At 47.6% G+C, this 18657-nt stretch overlaps 1 protein-coding gene across 4 annotated transcripts in view; it reads right to left on the bottom strand.

The window, feature by feature from the left end:
* The window catches only part of CTCF (CCCTC-binding factor), a 35071-nt gene extending 19857 nt beyond the window's left edge, over nt 1–15214 (bottom strand). The window contains exons 1-3 of one of the 4 annotated variants that reach the window (XM_084533666.1): nt 14986–15214; nt 10425–10574; nt 8371–8523 (exon numbers count right to left, since the gene is read on the bottom strand). Coding sequence is in view for 1 of the 4 variants with exons in the window: in XM_084533664.1 (XP_084389790.1) it covers nt 10425–10445 (21 nt within the window). In the remaining 3 variants the exon portion in view is untranslated. The remainder of the gene's footprint in view (nt 1–8370; nt 8524–10424; nt 10575–14985) is intronic. The other 3 variants (XM_084533665.1, XM_084533664.1, XM_084533667.1) reach the window with 3 other exon arrangements.
* Between the last annotated feature and the right edge of the window lie 3443 nt (nt 15215–18657).

Here is an 18657-nt window from a genome sequence, read left to right as displayed (position 1 = left end):
GACATTTCTACAGCTACCTCAAGCCTTTTACAGAAGACATTTCCAATGTCCATAACGTATGAAAGCAATCTTCCCAGCTGCTGCTCCTTCCCCTGTTCACCCAGGGATTTTACCAGAGCTCTTTCAAACGTGCCTCAAGAGATAACACAAAGTGATGAGAACTTGCAGCCAGCACCAACGCCTATTTTTCAGTGAGTAGTGCACACCAGTGGTTTTCTGCTATTATTTAGGATAAAGTTAACCTGTTGATTTGGATCAAGAACTCAGGGGAAACACTCTTGTAAGACATGCAGAGAGAGTATATATACTAGGCCCCCCAGCAAGACAGAAGGAATCTCAATTCCATCTCTTTCCTAAGCAGTTTGTAGAACAAGCTCTCAGAATTCCTGCACCTCACAGTGGCAAAGGTGCCAGATTCACAGATCTTCCAGAACCAACACTGATCATTCTGCCACAAGAAGCTGTAGCCTACAATAGAGAAAAGCGTAAGAGAATAACGTGAAGTTTCAATTACTTGAAACTTCCATTGGGAAAAACTACTTCAGTTACTGATAACGAATCCCACACACATTCAAGTCTCTCGGCCTACAACTAACCTCTAACAGTAAGCCTTCATGAAGAAAGCAGGCCAGTGGAAGAATTCCAGCTTTATCTACAGAAGCATGATGTATTTCCTTGTTTTTCCTGAAGATTTGCAAAATTAAAGCTATCTTAAGAAGAATGTAGTTGGGACACCTTTATTTAATAATCTTGTTCTTAAACCTTATTTCATTCTTCGACTTCTCTATTGCTACCTAACATTCTTACACAACTAGTTTTACGTTTCTCCTATTTCTTCCAAAAAGTGCTACTGCAGTCTCACTAGATGACACCACTTCTTCAGTCATGCACAGTAATTCTCGAAGTGAAAAAAGGGAAAATATGAATTATATGTTCTCACACCAACCATTTTTCAGAAATAGTTCTCTCACATTAAGTGAGGTGCTCTGTTTTGGTAACCTGATGGTTCATTTCAGAAGGACAAACATGCAATTTTATCTGGTGCAAAATATAGCAAGATTTACATTTTACAAATAACAAGCACTGAAGACTTCATTTTTCAGCTGATTAATAGTGTCTGGGAACTACTCAGTCCCTCCCCTCTTAGAGCTCTTCACAATATAAAAGTGATGAAGGAGCTCATAAAAAGAGCAGCGGAATACTTGAAGGTAATAAATTGAGAACAATGGAAAAAATATTTCAAAAGTCAAAACAGCCTGTGAAGTCAACTGCCACTAAAGGGAAAGTCTGATACAGTAGGCAGATTTTTGGAAAAGATCAACAGTTTTATCAATAAGTATTTGTGGTCATTTCCCTTCCACACATGTTGATTTTGAAGAAATCTTTTCCTGCTTTTCGCAGCTTGCTGATACCCTAAATGGAAGCGTGAATCAGGATACTCTGGCCATCTGATGCAGCCTTGTATGATAACAAAATGGCAACACCAGATACTACCACACCTGGAAAGAGACCAGTGTGACAAGTTTCATGGCATTCTGGAGACTTCAAAACAAGGCACAAATATTTGGATTTCGTTTTCCTCCAGGGCTTCATCTAGATGAAGTACCACCCAGGAGCAAACTTTGGGGAAACAGCTACTCCTTTTATCTCCACACAAACACTTATTAAGCAGTGATACTCGGCCTGTACAGGGGAATTCACGCTTCAAATCACAGGAGAAGGAAGTGCTCATCCCTGTGCCGGCTGCATGAGTCCTGCCCCATCAAAAACAGGCTGTGCGTGCAGTAACTATTAATCACCTCACAAATTACACCCTGATGCATTTAAGGGAAACCAAGGTCAGTGCTTGTTGGGTTAGCAGCAGCTGTAGAGGTGTAGTTTGCTGTCCTTGCAGCAGGGACAGGAAATTCCAAGAGTTTTAGAAACACTTATGGGAGAAGGGTGGCGGACAAGAAAAACGCCTGTAGCCTTAATCAAGTCATCCTTCTCCTGAATCACAGATCTCAGGGAAGTTCGTCTGAATTAATGAGTGTTGGAACAGACGTAAACTGAATTTAAGCCACATGAACCCTACACAGTGGTCCTCATGCTGAAGTTTTAAGTTGTTTAATCCATTTTACACACATCTCCAATTCATCTGAACTCAAATTTCAAACATTTTTAATACACCACGCCCCAGAAATGCCATTACAATCAGACCAAGCTAGACGAAAATCCCACACGGGCACTCAAACTTGGATTAAAAAAACAACACAGAACTTTTCCACCAGGAGCAAGGCATCATTTTCAACGACTCCTAACCCTGCCAAACAGCCATCCCATCCTTAAACTGCCCGTGTGCTCCCACCCACATCACTTCAACTATTCCTGGTGTTAGCACAAGTGCTTCCAAGACTGCAACCAACTGGTCAGGAAATCAATCCAGGCCAGAAATCACCCAGCCCCAAAGACTCTTATTTCCAGTCTCTGGTGTGACCAAACACTCGGGCCAGCCAAAAGAGAAGCACGGTAAGAAGGTTTCTTCCAGCAAAGTGCTAACTTGAAGTGTTCAGGAAACTACTGCCTCAGCACGGAACACATGGCACATGTTAAAAACTCTTAATTTACATCATGCTCCTGATGCTTCTGCACTTCTGCCTGGACTGATTGGTTCTCTGCAATGTCAGAACGTGCTCTGGAACTGAATCAATGAGTAGCAGTAGAAAAACTACATAGAAGAGAAAGGGAAGATCTGTGAAAAAGCACTGTTTGAATGCTTAATGCTTGTTTAAATAGAAAATGTGTACTCCTACACTGCTATGAACAGCAGCATTGATAATTGCTTATGAACTCCCTCACTTATCAAACAAGCCTTAAACAAAACCCAGAGAGTGGTTCCATCAGCTTTTATCAGGAAGAATGACTGTTTTTACAAACTCCTCTCTACATCTTCTCAAATTCAACATCTAGTTCTTACAACCTAAATCTCCATAGATCTAGTGTGAAATTAAGAGCACGATGCAACATTTTAGAGCTGGATGTGTCTATTTCAGATGTCCTTCTTCTCCTGTGCTGTGGCATACCAAATCACAACATAAAACTAGTCATTATTGTCAAACAAGTATAAATTACACAAAGCACAACCTGTTAGGTGCTGTCAAGGTAGCAGGTAACACTATCATACAGTAACAAAGTCAGCTCTAACACACTTCTGACCTCGTTACCCTGCAGAAGAGCCTCAGCTAGCTGAGGAGTTTTGAAGCCAGCTCCATTACCCTGATCAATTAAGAGCTTAAAATATTCACCTCCACAGAGCTAAAACAGTTACAAGACAGCACAGAACTTCTCATCTGTAATCCTGTTCAATCCGCGGTGTGCATACAGAGTAAAAACCCTGGGAACAGTAAGCAACCCCTCAGAACAATTCTAAAGCGAAACACGTGCTCTTGATCCACTTGGTGGAGCTGGCCAAACAGTGTTAAATTTCACACTGGTTTCCATGCCCTTTGAATTCAGGTACTTCTTCCCCTGGTTCTTCTGTCATTTATTCAGTACAAAGCACTCAAGTCTCGCTCCTGGCTGCGGTATGTCCCTGGCAAGTCGATTTTTAATTGTTTATCAGCCTCAAAGAGCACTACTGAAAAACTTGGCAGAGAGCTGCGGATGCTCAGCGACAGCAAGCTTTCAAAGAAGGATCTGGAATTGATCTCTTTTTAGCCAACACTCAGTAAAAATCCCATAAGCTGTATACATCCACCGACCAGAGAAGGGGATGCTCAGCAGGGAGCTCCACTGTTAACGCACATTACGACTGCTGCTGCAAGCTGCATCCTCCACAGGTTCTGTGCACAGCCGCAGGCAGAGAACATCGCTTCAACATCGCTTCTCTTAGTGGGAACAGCGCCTCTGTTAGTGGAATTTTTCCTCCTGACCTGTAACCGCAGGGAAGACCGCTATTTCCCCAAACTTGTAAGTTAACACCAAAAAAAAAAAAAAAAGAGACTTAGGAGTGGATGACTTGAGGACACCTACTGCAAAGCAGCCACCTCCCGCATGGAATTGCATTGTCTGGCAAGCCGTGCCAGGGCTCTTCAACAGCACACATTTAGTCGAACGATCCTTTTTATCTACCTGTTTGTTCATCTTAACTTTGCTTTCCGTAAAATTTTGGCTTGAGGAATAAACTTCTGGTGTTCATAACCAAGTCATCTGCTTGGAAAATGACTTCACAGTAGAGAGACCTGTTTTAGGTATTTGTACCAAGGGCAGCCTCTTCATAAGGGAAAAGAGACACAAAGCAATGGTGACCGTAGTTCTTTTCCACACTACACACAACACAAATTTAGCGTATTTTACAGGGACATCTGGCCTTTACAGCCATCACTCTTCTCTTTCCAGAAGGTTTCTCCTTTACGACACAATGCACTGGAGTTTCAGAGACGTTTTGCAATAAGCAGCTCAGCCACCACTCAAGAAACACCAGCTTACCAACGCACAACCCAAGGAACAGTTTCCCAGCACTGCAAACGTACATATTACAAAAATGCAAGGCGTATTTGTCCTAATCCACTGCACGTTAACGTCACAGAGCGTCACAGAGGGAAGAAAAGCCACTCCTACACTTGTTTACTGGGAAAGTAACACGCGCATTTCTGGCATAAAACGCCTTGCAGGAATTTTCCTTTCAAACAGATCTTTGACATGTAGGTAAGGTACGGTAAGCTGGAAGGAAAGCAGGATAAGCTGGAAATTTAACAGCTCCATGTGCTGTTTTCTGAGCTCCTTAGTACACTGACAGATACTGAAAAGAGCCCAGCAGAGGGACACAAGACAATTTGGGGGCAGAATACACAACAACATATGCAGGAACAGGTTACTCAGAGATACGGTAACTTTTGTTTCAGATACTGAAAATATTTGGTAGGCACAACCTTAAACAGCCTCATTTAACTTCAAAGCTGCACTAAGCTAGGGGTTGAGCCAGCGTACCTCCAGAGATCCCTTCCAGACCAAATGGTTTTCCATTCAGCAGCACAAGACTATGTAACACTAAGGATAACCCAGAACTTCACACACCATGAGTTTTTATTCATTTACACAGTTAAAACTATAATGCTCTTAAGACAGATTTGTTGGTCTCACTCAGCACTCACTTTCCACACAAGTTCTAGGGGACCTGGAATACTTTTTCAGGATCTCAAACACCTGCTAGATCTTAGAGGGCTGTTAACATACAGCAGCACTGTCATTCTTGGCAGATCAGTAATGACCTGCACTTTCAGAGGGGTGAATATACAAAGCCTCCCAGTATTTAAGAGAACAGCATTATCAGAGCAGCAGCTCACTGTGTCATTGTTTAGGAGAGAGAAACCATGTGTGATATCAAATCAAAGCAGCGCTACACAAACACCAACATCAGCCAAAAGCTCCTCTGTGAGCCTCCGATGGAAAAGGTGGAGGCAGTACTGACAACGGACCTCACTTTTTTTTGTTGTTGTTGTCAAAGAAAACCCAGGATCACAATATCAAATCAAAACTAATAAAGAAAATCTGTCTTTCAAGAAAGAAGGACTGATGTGTGCACTTCTCTGCAGAACCTTAACAAGAGCTTACACTTGGAGTCCAGGAGGAAGCTGAAAAGGCTCCTTGGCTGCCAGCAAGGCAGAGCCCATGTGAAGAGGCAGCTCTGGGACAAGAACAAGCAGTAACACACCGTGCTGACCAGTACGTGCACTGAACCAAACACCTCTAACCAGGGGGACCCAGTCTGATAGCACTGTATGTCCTGCTTTGTTATCTCCTTTCTTTGCATCTGGTAGAGTTGGAGAAAGCATCCCTAAGGATTTGCTTGCACAAGGCACTCAAAGCAGATGTCTCCAAAAACGTTACAGATGTCACGTCAGGCAAGTCAGACAAGTGAATATTTGATAGTCTGCTCCATCATACTGCCACGGAAGCTGCCAAATTCTTTTTCATGTAGGTCAAAACACTGGCAGAACAGGGAGAGAACACAGCTGCTTCAAGAGGACAAAACTATTTCCATACACACAACAGGAGCCAAGTATAAACTACTCTGGGCTCGTGTAACACTCCGGCAGCTCAAAGGGCCGGCAGAGCAGGTAGAAGTCACCAGTAGTCATCCCTGAGCAGGCTGGAGAAGAGTGCATGAATATGGAAGGCAGATAAGGACCAAGTAATCAGTGAGCACCTTTTGAGTATTTGGTATCACTACACAAATCAGTAAATTTCTCTTCAAAGACCAGAAATTGCAGAAAGTTATATGCTCAGAAGGCATGTTAGATAATGCTACCTTCCATCCTCCAAAAAAGAAGGAAAAAGGCTTCAGTAATCTGGTAAGCTTTAACTGAAACCACGGTCTTAAAAATAAAAACTTCCAGCCTGTGGTCTGAGAACTCCTCAAGCGACTGAGGAGGGCTCTCTTGCAGTATATATTGGGATGCTGGACACTGGCAGCAAAAGACCGTGGAGACCCGGTAGGTTTGGAAAGGTATCGGCAGGTCCAGGGAGTGGTCAGGCACTGGATCAGGCTCCCCAGGGACTGGGAACAGCCCCAAGACTGACTGAGTTCAAGCAGCCTTTGGTTAATGCTCTCAGACGTACGGTTTAATTTTTAGGTAGTCCTGTGAGGAACCAGGAGTTGGACTCAATGATCGCTGGGGGTCCCTTCCAACTTGGGAGATTCCACAATTTGTCAAAACCTGATATTTCCATCCCCAGTGCAAAAAGCCTAGCACACAGGAGAAAGCTACCATTTTAAAATGCAGTATTATTGCACTTTTAAGGCAAGTACACATAACCCAAATTTGGGCCATTTTTAATCCAGCAGCTTTTCCTATTTTAAATCCCTGCTTAGAGTTGGCTACAAGGTGACAGCTTTGCAAACTGAACACAACCAGACAGAGAACCTGTACAAGAAGGTGCAGTAACTGGCCAAAAATCACTATGGGTTCCACGGCAGTGAAAAGTTCCTCTAGGAGCCAGTCCAGAGCGATGATATTTATTTCATTGTTAAACAATGGGAGAATTCAATTCCTCTGACAGTGATTTTAAACATACATACTGCTCTATTTCAGAAACATCAAAAATGCTTAAAAATATCCAAACGCTCTGATGCAAGTAGTGCTCCGTACTTGTGGTCTAACTGACCTTTTCAGAAAGCCTCTACTTTCCCCAAGATATTTTGAGGCATGGTGGCACAAAGGCCGAAAACAAACTTGGAGCGTTTCCACTTCGACTTACAACTAGCTGCGTGGGTGCATATGTGTAAGAAGAGGCATGCAAAGTCCATGCCCTGACCAACTCATTCCCTGGTGATGCATTTGCAGCACACAAGTGGAAGGACACGGGGTGACAACAGCCCCAGTGGAAGCCAACCTAATTTACCAGGAAAACCATGAATTTTACTCCCCTAAATGATTTGGTGTTAACTTTCATGAACACAAACAGGAAAATCTCCCTACAAAGTACGATCAGTCTCCATCTAGTCCAGTAACCTGTCCTCCAGAAGCTCGAGCAGAAAACAGTGTAGAGAAGCAATCAGACCTAGTCCTGTCTGTGGGGACGAGGGATCTTACTCTCTGGACTTGCCAATGTCTTTCGAAACTTAATGTGTCTCCACAGCCTCTCAAAAAGGTAAATTTTCCATCAGTTGTGTTTTTCCTGTCTCTTCCTGCTACAGGCTCACAACAGGACTCACTGCATCTACCTAAAAAGTTGGCCTAGTATGAATGCTACCAACCACACTGCAGAATAGCAATCAGACTGGACGCAGACTGAAATCCTGGAGGAAAAAAAAAAAAAAAAGTAGTAGCAACGGAACTACCGCATTTGCCCTCTTTACAAACTGCCAGGAGAAACCACAGTTGCCAAATTCAAGCTTCAGATGCTTGCACTGAAACTACCAGCCAGAACAACACGTGGGCTGTATGCAAGCTCACTCTGCAGTTGAGATGATTCTCAAACTCACTTTTGCCCCTTACCATCTTTCTAAGGTATATAAGACATGAAAAGGACTTTACAATTTCAGCTATGTCCACCTAGAGATGCTTAGTCCACTGTCAGGCTAATCACTGTAACACTGGAGAGCTTTGCAAATGTCAAACTGTCAAACCTCTAGACACGAGGCACTACCGAAACTTCAAGCTATTACACATTGTTTGTTCTTTCTTCCACGGCTTTACCCTCCTTAGTTTCCTTCCTGATTCAGTATATTTACTCAGCATGCATTTTAAAACAAGGATCACTGCATATGAAGTATTACACAATGCATATAAATACAGTATAAAAACGATTCAGTAAGTATTTTCATAAAATGCATATAAAATAATGATTTTACACAGCTGTATTTTCAGAATTGGATTCAATACCAACCACCTTGCTTCACCCTCACTGAGGGCATCCCATGACACGTCCCTTCCCAGAGAAGGAAGAACCCCTTCAGTGATGCAGGCTTGGGACTGGCTGGCTGGACAGCTCTGCTGGCAAGGTCCTAGGTCTGGTGGTAGACAGCAAGCTGAACGTGAGCTGGCAGCAAAGAAGGAACGCTTATTCCACCAATAGCTCCCTCATTCTATAGCCACAGATAAAGATTTTTACAGTCACAGGCTCGGACTAAACATATGGGACCCTACTTTCAGACACCCCCGATGCACACCAATACCTGTTTACTTCCCCACGTTCACACCATTTTACTGGCTTGTTCATATTCTAGATACCCACTGAAAAGTCCTAAGCCTCTACTTAGAAAGAGGGAAGCTGGCAAAAGATGAACACGAGGAACTGCTCCCCATCTGTTTTCTTTAACACGATGACCCACATTTGATCACCTTGCCTGACCTCTCATGAATTACAGTTCTTAAAGTGTACACAAAACAAAAAAAGTTCAGTACCTTGCAGTGGACTGAAGCAATTTTCAGTATTTTTCCACAATATTTCAGTATTTTTCCACAATAGATATTGATAAATAGAGAAATGCACAACTGTTCTTCATATCACATAGTCCAGTGGTTAATCACCTTCACTGTGAAAAACCTGCATCGTGTAAATTGACCTTATCTGGCTACAAATTCTTGTCGTGTTTGTCAGCAAGGTTAAAAAAATCTAGCTCACTAATCTCCCTGGCAAGATAACAGTGGGTGTACCTGAGGACTAATCAAGTCACATCTCAGTTTTGCTGAGAAGCTGCACAGTAATCTAACATTTTACTGCATGGCAATATTTCCCAGCTCTCTGTCAATTTGGAGATTATTCCTCCTTGCAGCCAGCATTATTATTTTTATTATTTTTTAAAGTGCTGCTGCCAGAGCCGTACCTTGTGTTATGATAATGACTTCACCCCACACCATACAGGTAAGAACGCTACCTCCACTCATTCCATTAATACATTTGGCAATTACATTAGCTTCTTTGTCACAGCATCACCTTGGAAACTCACGTTTAAGGTGTTTATGCACTAAACTCCAAAAGGCAGTTCAGCCACTGCTTTCTAGGATACTGTCTGCCTTGATTTAAATTCAATTGAATCTCCTCGTTCCCAGGCGTATAGCTTTACAAATGGCAGCCTTAACACACACATTTGAATGACCTCACAGCCATGATTGCTGCCTCATCGCTGTTTGCCATTCCACAAGCCACAATTTTATCCTGAAGAAGTTCTAAATTGGACCAGCACAAAACCAGTAATGAAAAATTGTGACAAGTTCCAGTTTTTGCCAAACTTCCCCGGAAACTATTCTGTCTTGTATAGCCCTGGACTATTCTTAACCTATCCTGAACCACATAGCATTTACTGACTTTGTGTACTTTGTTTTGTGAGTTCCTCAACGCAAAGGTACTTTTACCAAAGTCAAATAGTAAAGGTAACAAGCTCTGGTCTCCTGAAAGCCTTATTCACTGGGATGAATTACTTAATTTCTTGTTAACTACTAGGAGAGCTGGCATTAACGTGTGCACACATGCACTACCATCGTGCAGTGCTAGCCAAAGACCCAAGGTGGCTCACATGTCCCCATGGAGCGCTACATCACTTGCTGTCACGTTTATCTGCTTCATCTCCTTTTAATGCTGCTATATCAGCATTTCTCCAGTTTCCTGGGATTTCCTTATTATTCCAAAGTGTATCATCTATGCAATACTCCTTCCAATACCACAGCTAGGAAGGTTCCGGTGATCAAAGTGGAAAAAACATGCCAGCCAAGACAAACATCTTTCTCCCCTCCCAACATACTAATGTACTTTTATTTTATTAAAATAATAATTAAAAAAAAAAAAAAACACAAACAGGAAGAGGAATTTCAGAAGCTGCAACTTATTTCTAAATACCTCTAGAGGGAGTAAGGATTACTGTGACTTCCCCATTAAAGTAACTTGGTCCAAATACATAACAAACGTTACTTCTCCTCTAGCTTACAGATAGCTTACTTTACCTGCTGGTGTTTCAGAGACATACAAGCTTCTAATCTTGATGCATATTAGTACAGACAAAGGTACATTTCATGCTCCAAACAATCTGTGTTTTGGCTTCCGTTTTGTTAGCATTTGACAAGTTCAATGATGTCAACATAAATTTTTAGACTCTGGGGAAAAAAGAAGAGAGGTTAAATAAATTTTTCAGTATAACCCAAACTTAGTTCATAGTCCCTTTACATTTGAGTGGCTTTAAAAACTTCAGGGGTTTGTTTCTGCGGCAGAGAAATAAGAGGATGCTGACAGCTGACTGACAAAGTATTTGGGTATTTGGACGTATTATCTGAACTGCAGGATGCAAGGAAAGTACCCTGTAACACAGCTCTCTGCACTGCTACAGCAGTCCTTGCTTGAGTTACCTGCCCAGAATATCCTAGCTGAATGCTACACACCTTGGGCTGTTAAACATACCCGGCCTAGTCTCTCAGCATCAGCTCCATACAGCTCACAGCACACCAAAATCCTTGGGTAACTGATGGTAAAATGTGGGAGGGCTGAAACTGAAGGGTCCACAAAACCAGACCTTCACATAAAACGTGCAGCTGAACATCTGGGAGACGATTTAATTGCGTGCTCATCTGCAGGGGCTGTTAACAGAGCTCTTCAGGAACCCACCCTATCTCAGGTCTCCCAAGTCATCAGCACAGTTCTTGTACTATTTCTGGATTTTCACCCTTAAGAACCGGAATGGAAAGACATTTAGACTTGATAGCTTCCAAGTTTTTATAGCACCGAGGAAAATTTCACCTTAGCTGTAATTTATATCAGACATCAAAATTGAGTTATTCGCTGTACCTGAATGCTAACACGACCCAAAAATAAAACTCACTACCCACCTTTTATGTATTCTACCCTCCTTCTCAAGGTTATTTTTGTTAACCAAGAAATACTGAGATCACTCAGCTGAGCAGCTATTTAGATTACGTATTAAGTATGTCTAGCACAAGCGCATGCCATACAATTCCTGGAAAAGGATGGATTATTAGCAAGAAGGGGGAGAAGCAGCAAAACAGAGGGTTTGAACTGAAATTTGAGCATCCTCAAGTACAAGGAAAAGTAACATCTGAGTTATACTTTCTGTAAGACAAAGATGCTAAATTTCAGAAAAAAAATAGAAAAAAGCACAAAAACGGTGTTGTGAACCATTTTTATGAGCAGTAAATATAGTCTGAAACAAAAAAAAAAAAAGGGGGGATTTAGTGGATTTCATGGAACTACATGTAAAGACCAGACCAAGTGCAGAGCAGCAGAGCTGGACACGGTACTGAAACGTCAAGGTTTAGCACAACAAAGACGGGACCAGGCATCTGAGCTAAGGCCACCTGGATGAAGAGAGGTTTCCAGTTACACAAACAGATCAGTGCAGTTCAGTAAGTTCATGCAAACAAAGCCACCAAGGCGAGGCTTTCGTTTCTTTTAGCTCCGCTGTGGGACCTGAAGACTCGCAGCTCAGTCACCGTGTGTGCAGGGAGCAGCGGGGCCGTTCCTCGCTGCGAGCATCTCTAGAGCACGCGCTGCGGCCCTGCTGCTCTGCTGCTCCCTCGGGCATCCCACCTCCGGGGGACAGAGGTAAGAGAGGCACAAGTTGCCAGGAAGGGAGAATCACAAAGTCATTATGCCAGGGTTTAGCAAATATAATCAATGGGTAGAAGAAAGAAGCCTTGAACTTCGCAGTGGGATGGCGTCCAAGAGAGCTTTAGCCTCTCCAGAGAGGCTTCCAAGGTGCCAGATCTGAGGCCAGGAAACAACTTCCCTGGTAGTAGCCAAGAAGGCAGGAGGCTGCTGCAGCAGCGAAGGAATTGGATTCTCCTTCCTCTATCCAATGGAAGGAGGCTTGCTTCTTTGGCACTTCTGTTGCCCTAGGTCCATCCCCACTGCAGTAACTTTGGTCTTGGTTTCCTTCCTGCCTAAATTACATTTTTTTAAAATATATTTTCCCCATTGGGTGCTTGTTTATTTTGTTTTGCCTTTTTTTCTCTAGAGAAAACGTAGAAAAAGCTGTGACAGAGCAGGAAGAGCTATCCAGAGCTGTGAGAGCTCACCACAGCTCGCTGGTACAAGAGTTAAGAACTCACCTAGGTACGGAGCATAAGGGCAAAGGATCGCTCCGGCTCTGCTCAGAGAGCAGATTAGCCTAGCAAAGCTCAACACCTGCCTTCCAAAAACGTTAGCAGGAAAGCAGAAGTTCTTGGCTATGAAGCACCACGGGGAAGAAAAGAAATTCCTAAGCAAGCTAGTAATCACATATGATTAGATTTTTCAGATAAACGCTAAACAAACAGGAAAATAACCCAAGTCAGCTTCTGGCGTTTTTAAGACAACAGCAATGGCACCACATCAGGCAGGTACCAACCTGCAGCCACAAAAGCTGGTAATGATACACAAATTAGTTCATATTCAAGATACAGCCTGCTAATACCAGAAGCAGGTCTTGAAATAGCTCTCTCCCTTGATAGCAGCGTAGGCATGAGTTGCCAGCAAGCTTAACGCTGTAGTGACAACTCCCCAAACTCTCCCTGAATCGGACACGACTTGCTGCGTATTATTTCAGCCCAAGTGCCACTTGAGAGTACAAGACCTGTAATTTAGCACCTCTTATTCTGGCGTTATTCCTCAAAAACATCCCACAAAGTGTTTCGTGAGCATTAGGGAAACCGCTCTGTGCATCTGAAGGATCCTTCTGATGTACACTATAAATACAGAGGATATTAGAAGTGAATTAGTCCTATACATCCAGAAGAGAAGCCAAACAGAGGTAACGAAAATCTATCGCCCTAAAAAAAAAAAAAAAAGAAGGAAGGCAGGAAGGCACTGCTTTGCCCCTACACTCAAATTGTTGCTTCCTTCAGCCTTAATGATTTCTTCTGTACTAACGTGAAAGGTTAGATGTGTCTCAAGAAAGAACTACAGCTTGGATACAGCGCAGAGCTATTTCTTATACCCAAAGGACTCCTGCAAAATCAACAGGCTCTGCATAACTAGAATAAACGGCAGAACCTGAGAAAATGTTTACACTTCCCACACTGAAACAGAAAAAACACATAGGCTGGAAGCAGTACGCAGAGCATTTCAGATACTTTTAATGACACCTCTGTGGTTTATTACCAGAATTCAGCAACTGGCAGGAGGTGAAGAACGGCTATGCGCTTATTTGAGGGAGGGGAGGGAAGGGAAAAAAAAAAGATCGGGTGAAAAAATAGGAAGTCACCAACAGGAAAGCGAGCTCATTCGCACCAGCAGGCAAGTCCCAAGGATTGCACGAAGCAGAAAAAGACGCGTAAAGAACGCGACAAAAAAAACCCTGTATTGGAGCTGTTTGACACAGGGAGAAGAAGCACGGTGCTGCCCGAATCCTGGCGCTGGAGAGGAAACCCAAGAGTCGATGCCGGGCACAAAAAGCCAACTGCGGGCTGAACATGTGCCATTATTTCCACCCCCACGCACACACACACACACACCCCGCGGGGAAGGCTCAGGCTCTGAGCCTTCTTCCCCACGGAGAAGAAGGGGAGGCCAATAAATAAATAAATAAATAGATAGATAAATAAATAAATAAGCGTTTTCACAGCGGGTTTTCGGCCTCTGGCTCCAACACCGAGGTGCCTCGGGGAGGGAAAACCGAGGACCTTGGGGGGGGGGGGGGGGGAGAGGAGAACCGGGGGGCAACCGGAGCCGGGCAAAGAAGCACAGGGGAAGGGGAAGGAGGTGGAAAAGGGGGGTGGGGGGGTGGGCAGCGGGAGGGCAGCAGCGGCGAGAGCGGGCGCCCCCCAGCCGCGCCGTGCCGTGCCCGCGCCCCGGTGCTGCATGGCGCTGCTCAGCCTGCCTTGCAGAGGGAGCTCGAGTCCCTCTCTGCGCCTCGCAGCGCCTCTCCCTCCGCAGCACACGCCAGCGCAGCGAGGAGGTGGCGGCCGGCCGGCAGGAGGGGAGGCCGCGCAGCCCCCGCCGCTGAGGGCCCTGAGGTTGGAGCAAAAAAGAGAAAAAAACAGTAATAACGATAATTAATAAGGACGGCGGAGGAAGCCGGGGACGGCCCCGAGGAGGTTGGAGAGAAAGGGGGGGGAATGGGAGAGGGGAATGAGGGAAGAGGGAGGTGGGGGGGGGGAACCGGGCCTGGCTCGGGGCGGGGACGGGTGAGGAAGGGCCGGGACGGGAAGGGAAGCGGAGAGCGGGGGGGGGGGGGGGGTGGTGGCGGCGGCGGAGACAAAGGAAAGAAAATGGCGAGGGGAGAAAACGGCGGCGGCCTGGGGCCGGGGGGAGGAAGAAGAAGGAAGGGCGAAGGGGGGGGGGGTGGAAGAAGCGAGGCCCCGGGGCTCGGTCCGCAGCCCAGCGCCGCGCTGTGGGGAACAGGCGGCGGTGGCGGCAGGCGGGGCAGGCGCCGGCCGCGCTGAGGGACGATAGAGGGAGACAAAGCCCCCTTGCTTCCCCGGCGGCGGCCGCTGCGGGGCCCCAGCCGGCGCGGAGGCCCCATCGTGACACCTAGAGGCCGGCCAAAGCGACTGCAAACCCCCCGCCGCCGCTTACCTGCCGCCCGCGGCCCCGCCGAGCTCCAGCTCCCGGCCTTAAGCAGCAGCCAGCAGCAGCAGCCGCCGACCTCGGCCTCACGCCCCCGGGCCCGCACGGAGCCGCCGCCCGCCCAGCCCCAGCCTCAGCCCCAGCCCCACGCCCGCGGCCGCCGCTCCGCGCCGGGCACCCGCTCGCGGTTTAATCGCTTCACAGTCGCTTCGGACACAAAATGGCGGCGGGGCGGCCCGACTGCGCCTGCGCGAGCCGCGCGCGGCTGCCCGCGGCCGCCGCCGTGCCGTGAGCGGGGAGGGGAGGGGGGAAGGGAGGAGGAGGAGGAGGAGGAGGAGGAGGAGGAGGAGGAGGGGGGGGGGGAGGGCGCGCGCGCGCGGGGAAGCGGGCGCGCGGGGCAGGCTGGGAGGGCGGGGCGGGGTGGGGAGGGGAGGGGGGAAAATGGGAGGGGGGGGGCGCGGGGCGCGCGCCAACTTCAAACGCGGGGCCGGGGGGGGGCGGCGGGGGTGGCGTCACTGGGGCGCGCGCGTGCGTGCGTTGCGGGGGTCACGTGCTGCCCGAGGGCGGGAGGTGGGGGGGTGAGGGGGGGAGCGCGCACGCCGCCCCTCGGCTCCTGAGGGGAGCCCGTGCATGGAGTGTGGGTGCAGTGGGGAGACCTGGGGGCCTGTTAGGGTCCCATTAGGGTCCTCTTGGGATCCCTCTGGGTCCTGTTGGGGTCCTTCTGGGTCCCAGTAGGGTCCCCCGGGTCCTCCTGGGTCCTCTTAGGGTTCCATTAGAGTCATGTTAGGGTCCTCTTGGGGTCCCCCTGGATGCTCTTGACATCCCATTAGGGTCCTCTTGGGGTCCCTTAGGTCCCATTAGGGTCCTCTTAGATCCTCTTGGGGTCCCTCTGGGTCCCATTAGGGTCCTCTTGGGATCCCTCTGGGTCCCATTAGGATCCTCTTGGGGTCCCCCTGGGTCCCATTAGGGTCCCCCTGGGTCCTGTTAGGGTCCCATTAGGGTCCTCTTGGATCCTCTTAGGGTTCCATTAGAGTCATGTTAGGGTCCTCTTGGGGTCCCCCTGGGTCCCACTGGGGTCCTCTTGGAGTCCCTTGGGTCCCTGTAGGGTCCCTCTGGGTCCCATTAGGGTCATCTTGGATCCTCTTGAGATCCCTCTGGGTCCCATTAGGGTCCTCCTGGGGTCCCCCTGGGTACTCTTGACATCTCATTAGGATTCTCTTGGGGTCCCTCTGGGTCCCATTAGGGTCCTCTTGGATTCTCCTGGGTACTCTTGACATCTCATTAGGGTCCTCTTGGGATCCCCCTGGGTCCCATTAGGGTCCTCTTGGGATCCCCCTGGGTCCCATTAGGGTCCTCTTGGATCCCCTTGGGGCCCATTACGGTCCCCCTGGGTCCTCTTGGGGTCCCTTAGGTGCCATTAGGATCCTCTTGGGTCCCATTAGTGTCCCCCTGAGTCCCCTCAGGTCCCCACAACCCAGGGCTGGTGCCAGCCCCAGCCCCTGTGCACCTCCCCTCAGCCTCTCCCAAGCCCTCAGGCCCTCCTGGGCAGGGCAGCTCAGCCCCTCGGCTGCTGTTGGGCTGGGAGTGCCCCAGGATCCCAAAAGCCCAAGCTGATGTTTGTGTCCGTGCCATGGAGGGGTCTGTAGGCTGCGAGAGGGGTCCTTTCCTTAAGCTGCGTGAGGACTCAGTGATGCTGGCTTGATCTAGGGCGATTTTGTAAATCCCAACGAGGTACAGGAGTTAGGGGGCATTTTCCCAGTGGTTTTGAAGCTTTCCAGGCTGGCAGTCAAGCAGACCGTGCTGTAGGAGTGGAAGATGGTGCCTGTGGTACCGGCTGTCCCACAGGGAGCTTCTGGGGACGCTGCTGCGGGGACTGCAGCCCCCCGACACCAACTCCTGCCTGCAGCTTTCTCCCACTGCCCCCCAGAAGCTGGAAGCAGCCATGGCACCCGTAGCACCGAGTGTGTTGCACGTGGCTGTGGTGCCTGTGGGCCCTGCGTTGGGATGGGGCTTGATTTTACATCTTAGTTGAGTTTGGAGCTAGTGGCCTGCAGTGAAATGTAGTGAGGTGTCCCTGAAAAAGCGCATCTTGCAAAGGTGGAGGAGGTGATGAGCAACAGCACATCCTTAAAAACTGTAGGGGCTTCTGCGTCCTTCACACTGGCGTTTTCTGCAGTTTCCTGTGGTGATGGATCTGGGTTTAACACGTTTTCTCGTCTCCAGTTGTGTTGGTTGAAAGGCAAGCTGAGAGGAAGAGAAATTTCTGTGAGCTCGCGCTACATCCCCTTTTTATTTTCTTACCATTAAAATGTGAAATGAAGTGAGTGTGATGAGTTAAAGAACTAATAGTTTGAGATGCAGTGGAACGAAGCTGCATTTCTTCCTCCTTTTGTTCACCTATTGTTCTCTGGAGGATAATAAGGCAGGGAATTCACAGGGAAGAATAAACCTAAAGAAACCTAAGCGCAAACTCTGCTGCCACGACCAAAGAGTTCTCATGCTCATACAGTTGAAACGGTTAACAAAAATCTTGCCCCGAATTTTCGCCTTGCGAGGTGTCATTGCAGCACAGAGTAAAAGCTGTTCAACAGCCCGGCCTTTACCCCAACCTGCTGAGCAAGTGACACAAATATCAGACAAATTCAGCATATATTAACACGTCAAAACAGTGCCCTTCAATCCTAGCCTGAATATTGCTGTGTTGCAGGGAGTGAGAAGAGCCTGCCAGGCTCCTGCTGTGTGGAAAGAGCTTGGCCAGGAGGTGTTGGTGAGCGAGGAGGTGAGGACCTGGGTCTTGTGCCCTGGCTTTGAGGGCTTCTCTCACCTCAGCTCCGCCAGGTCGCAGGGCTTCATGTCTCAGGGCTGTTGGTAGCTGAGACCAAGATCCCTTTGGAGGGCTGACACCACCCAAGTCCCTTAACGCATTGCAGCGGGGGAGCTGCGGCACGGTGAGCAGATGGAGAGGGCGAGCTGCAACTGCTTGGGTTGCTGGGCTGGGGCTCTGCTCCTTCAACCTCAGCTGGAGGTGGAAAAAATCAGTGATAAAGCGGTGGCAAAAAGTGACGGTTACAGGAAGGGAGAGGGTGCAGCCCCCAGCCGTGACCTCCACGGTCTTAATCGCTTGAGAAACGTGGAGGATCTGCTCAGATCGTTTCTGGGGAGAAGAGGTTCTGCAGTGTGAATTTTTAAAAGCTGTTTCATTGTAGGCTGTCAAGCCATTGGTTCTTATTTTGGGGAGAACGGCGTATTTTTCATCTAATGCCATAAACCCCACTTAAAGCTCAAAAACATAGCTCCGGCGTTGCTCAGCGTGGAGAGAAGCGCGAGCTGTAGGTCAGGTCATGGTTTATATTCCTTTAAACACTCATACCTTCAGTCGGGAGCCATCCTGAGACAAATGTTGCTTATCGTTGTATTAGGAGCATCACTGCTTAGGAAGCAGAAGTAGTTCTTGCAGACACCACCTCCTCCTGGACTTTACCTTGGCAGAAGTGTCAGACACCATCCCCAGCGTGTGCTGGGGGGTTCCTGACCTACTGGTCCTGTGTTCCTCGCTTGGAGGCGCTTTTGAGCCGGTTTGCAGAGGATTCAAACCCGGGCACTTCAAGCCCCTCACACCCCAGCTTCCACCTCCTGAAAACCATCCTCCTGGTGCCTCTGAATTAGACACCCAGGGGCAGG

Source organism: Aythya ferina, assembly GCF_964211825.1.
Source record: "Aythya ferina genome assembly, chromosome: 12".
Lineage (NCBI taxonomy): Eukaryota > Metazoa > Chordata > Aves > Anseriformes > Anatidae > Aythya > Aythya ferina.
Note: the sequence above shows the minus strand (reverse complement) of the source record. Positions and strands in the feature narration are given on the sequence as shown.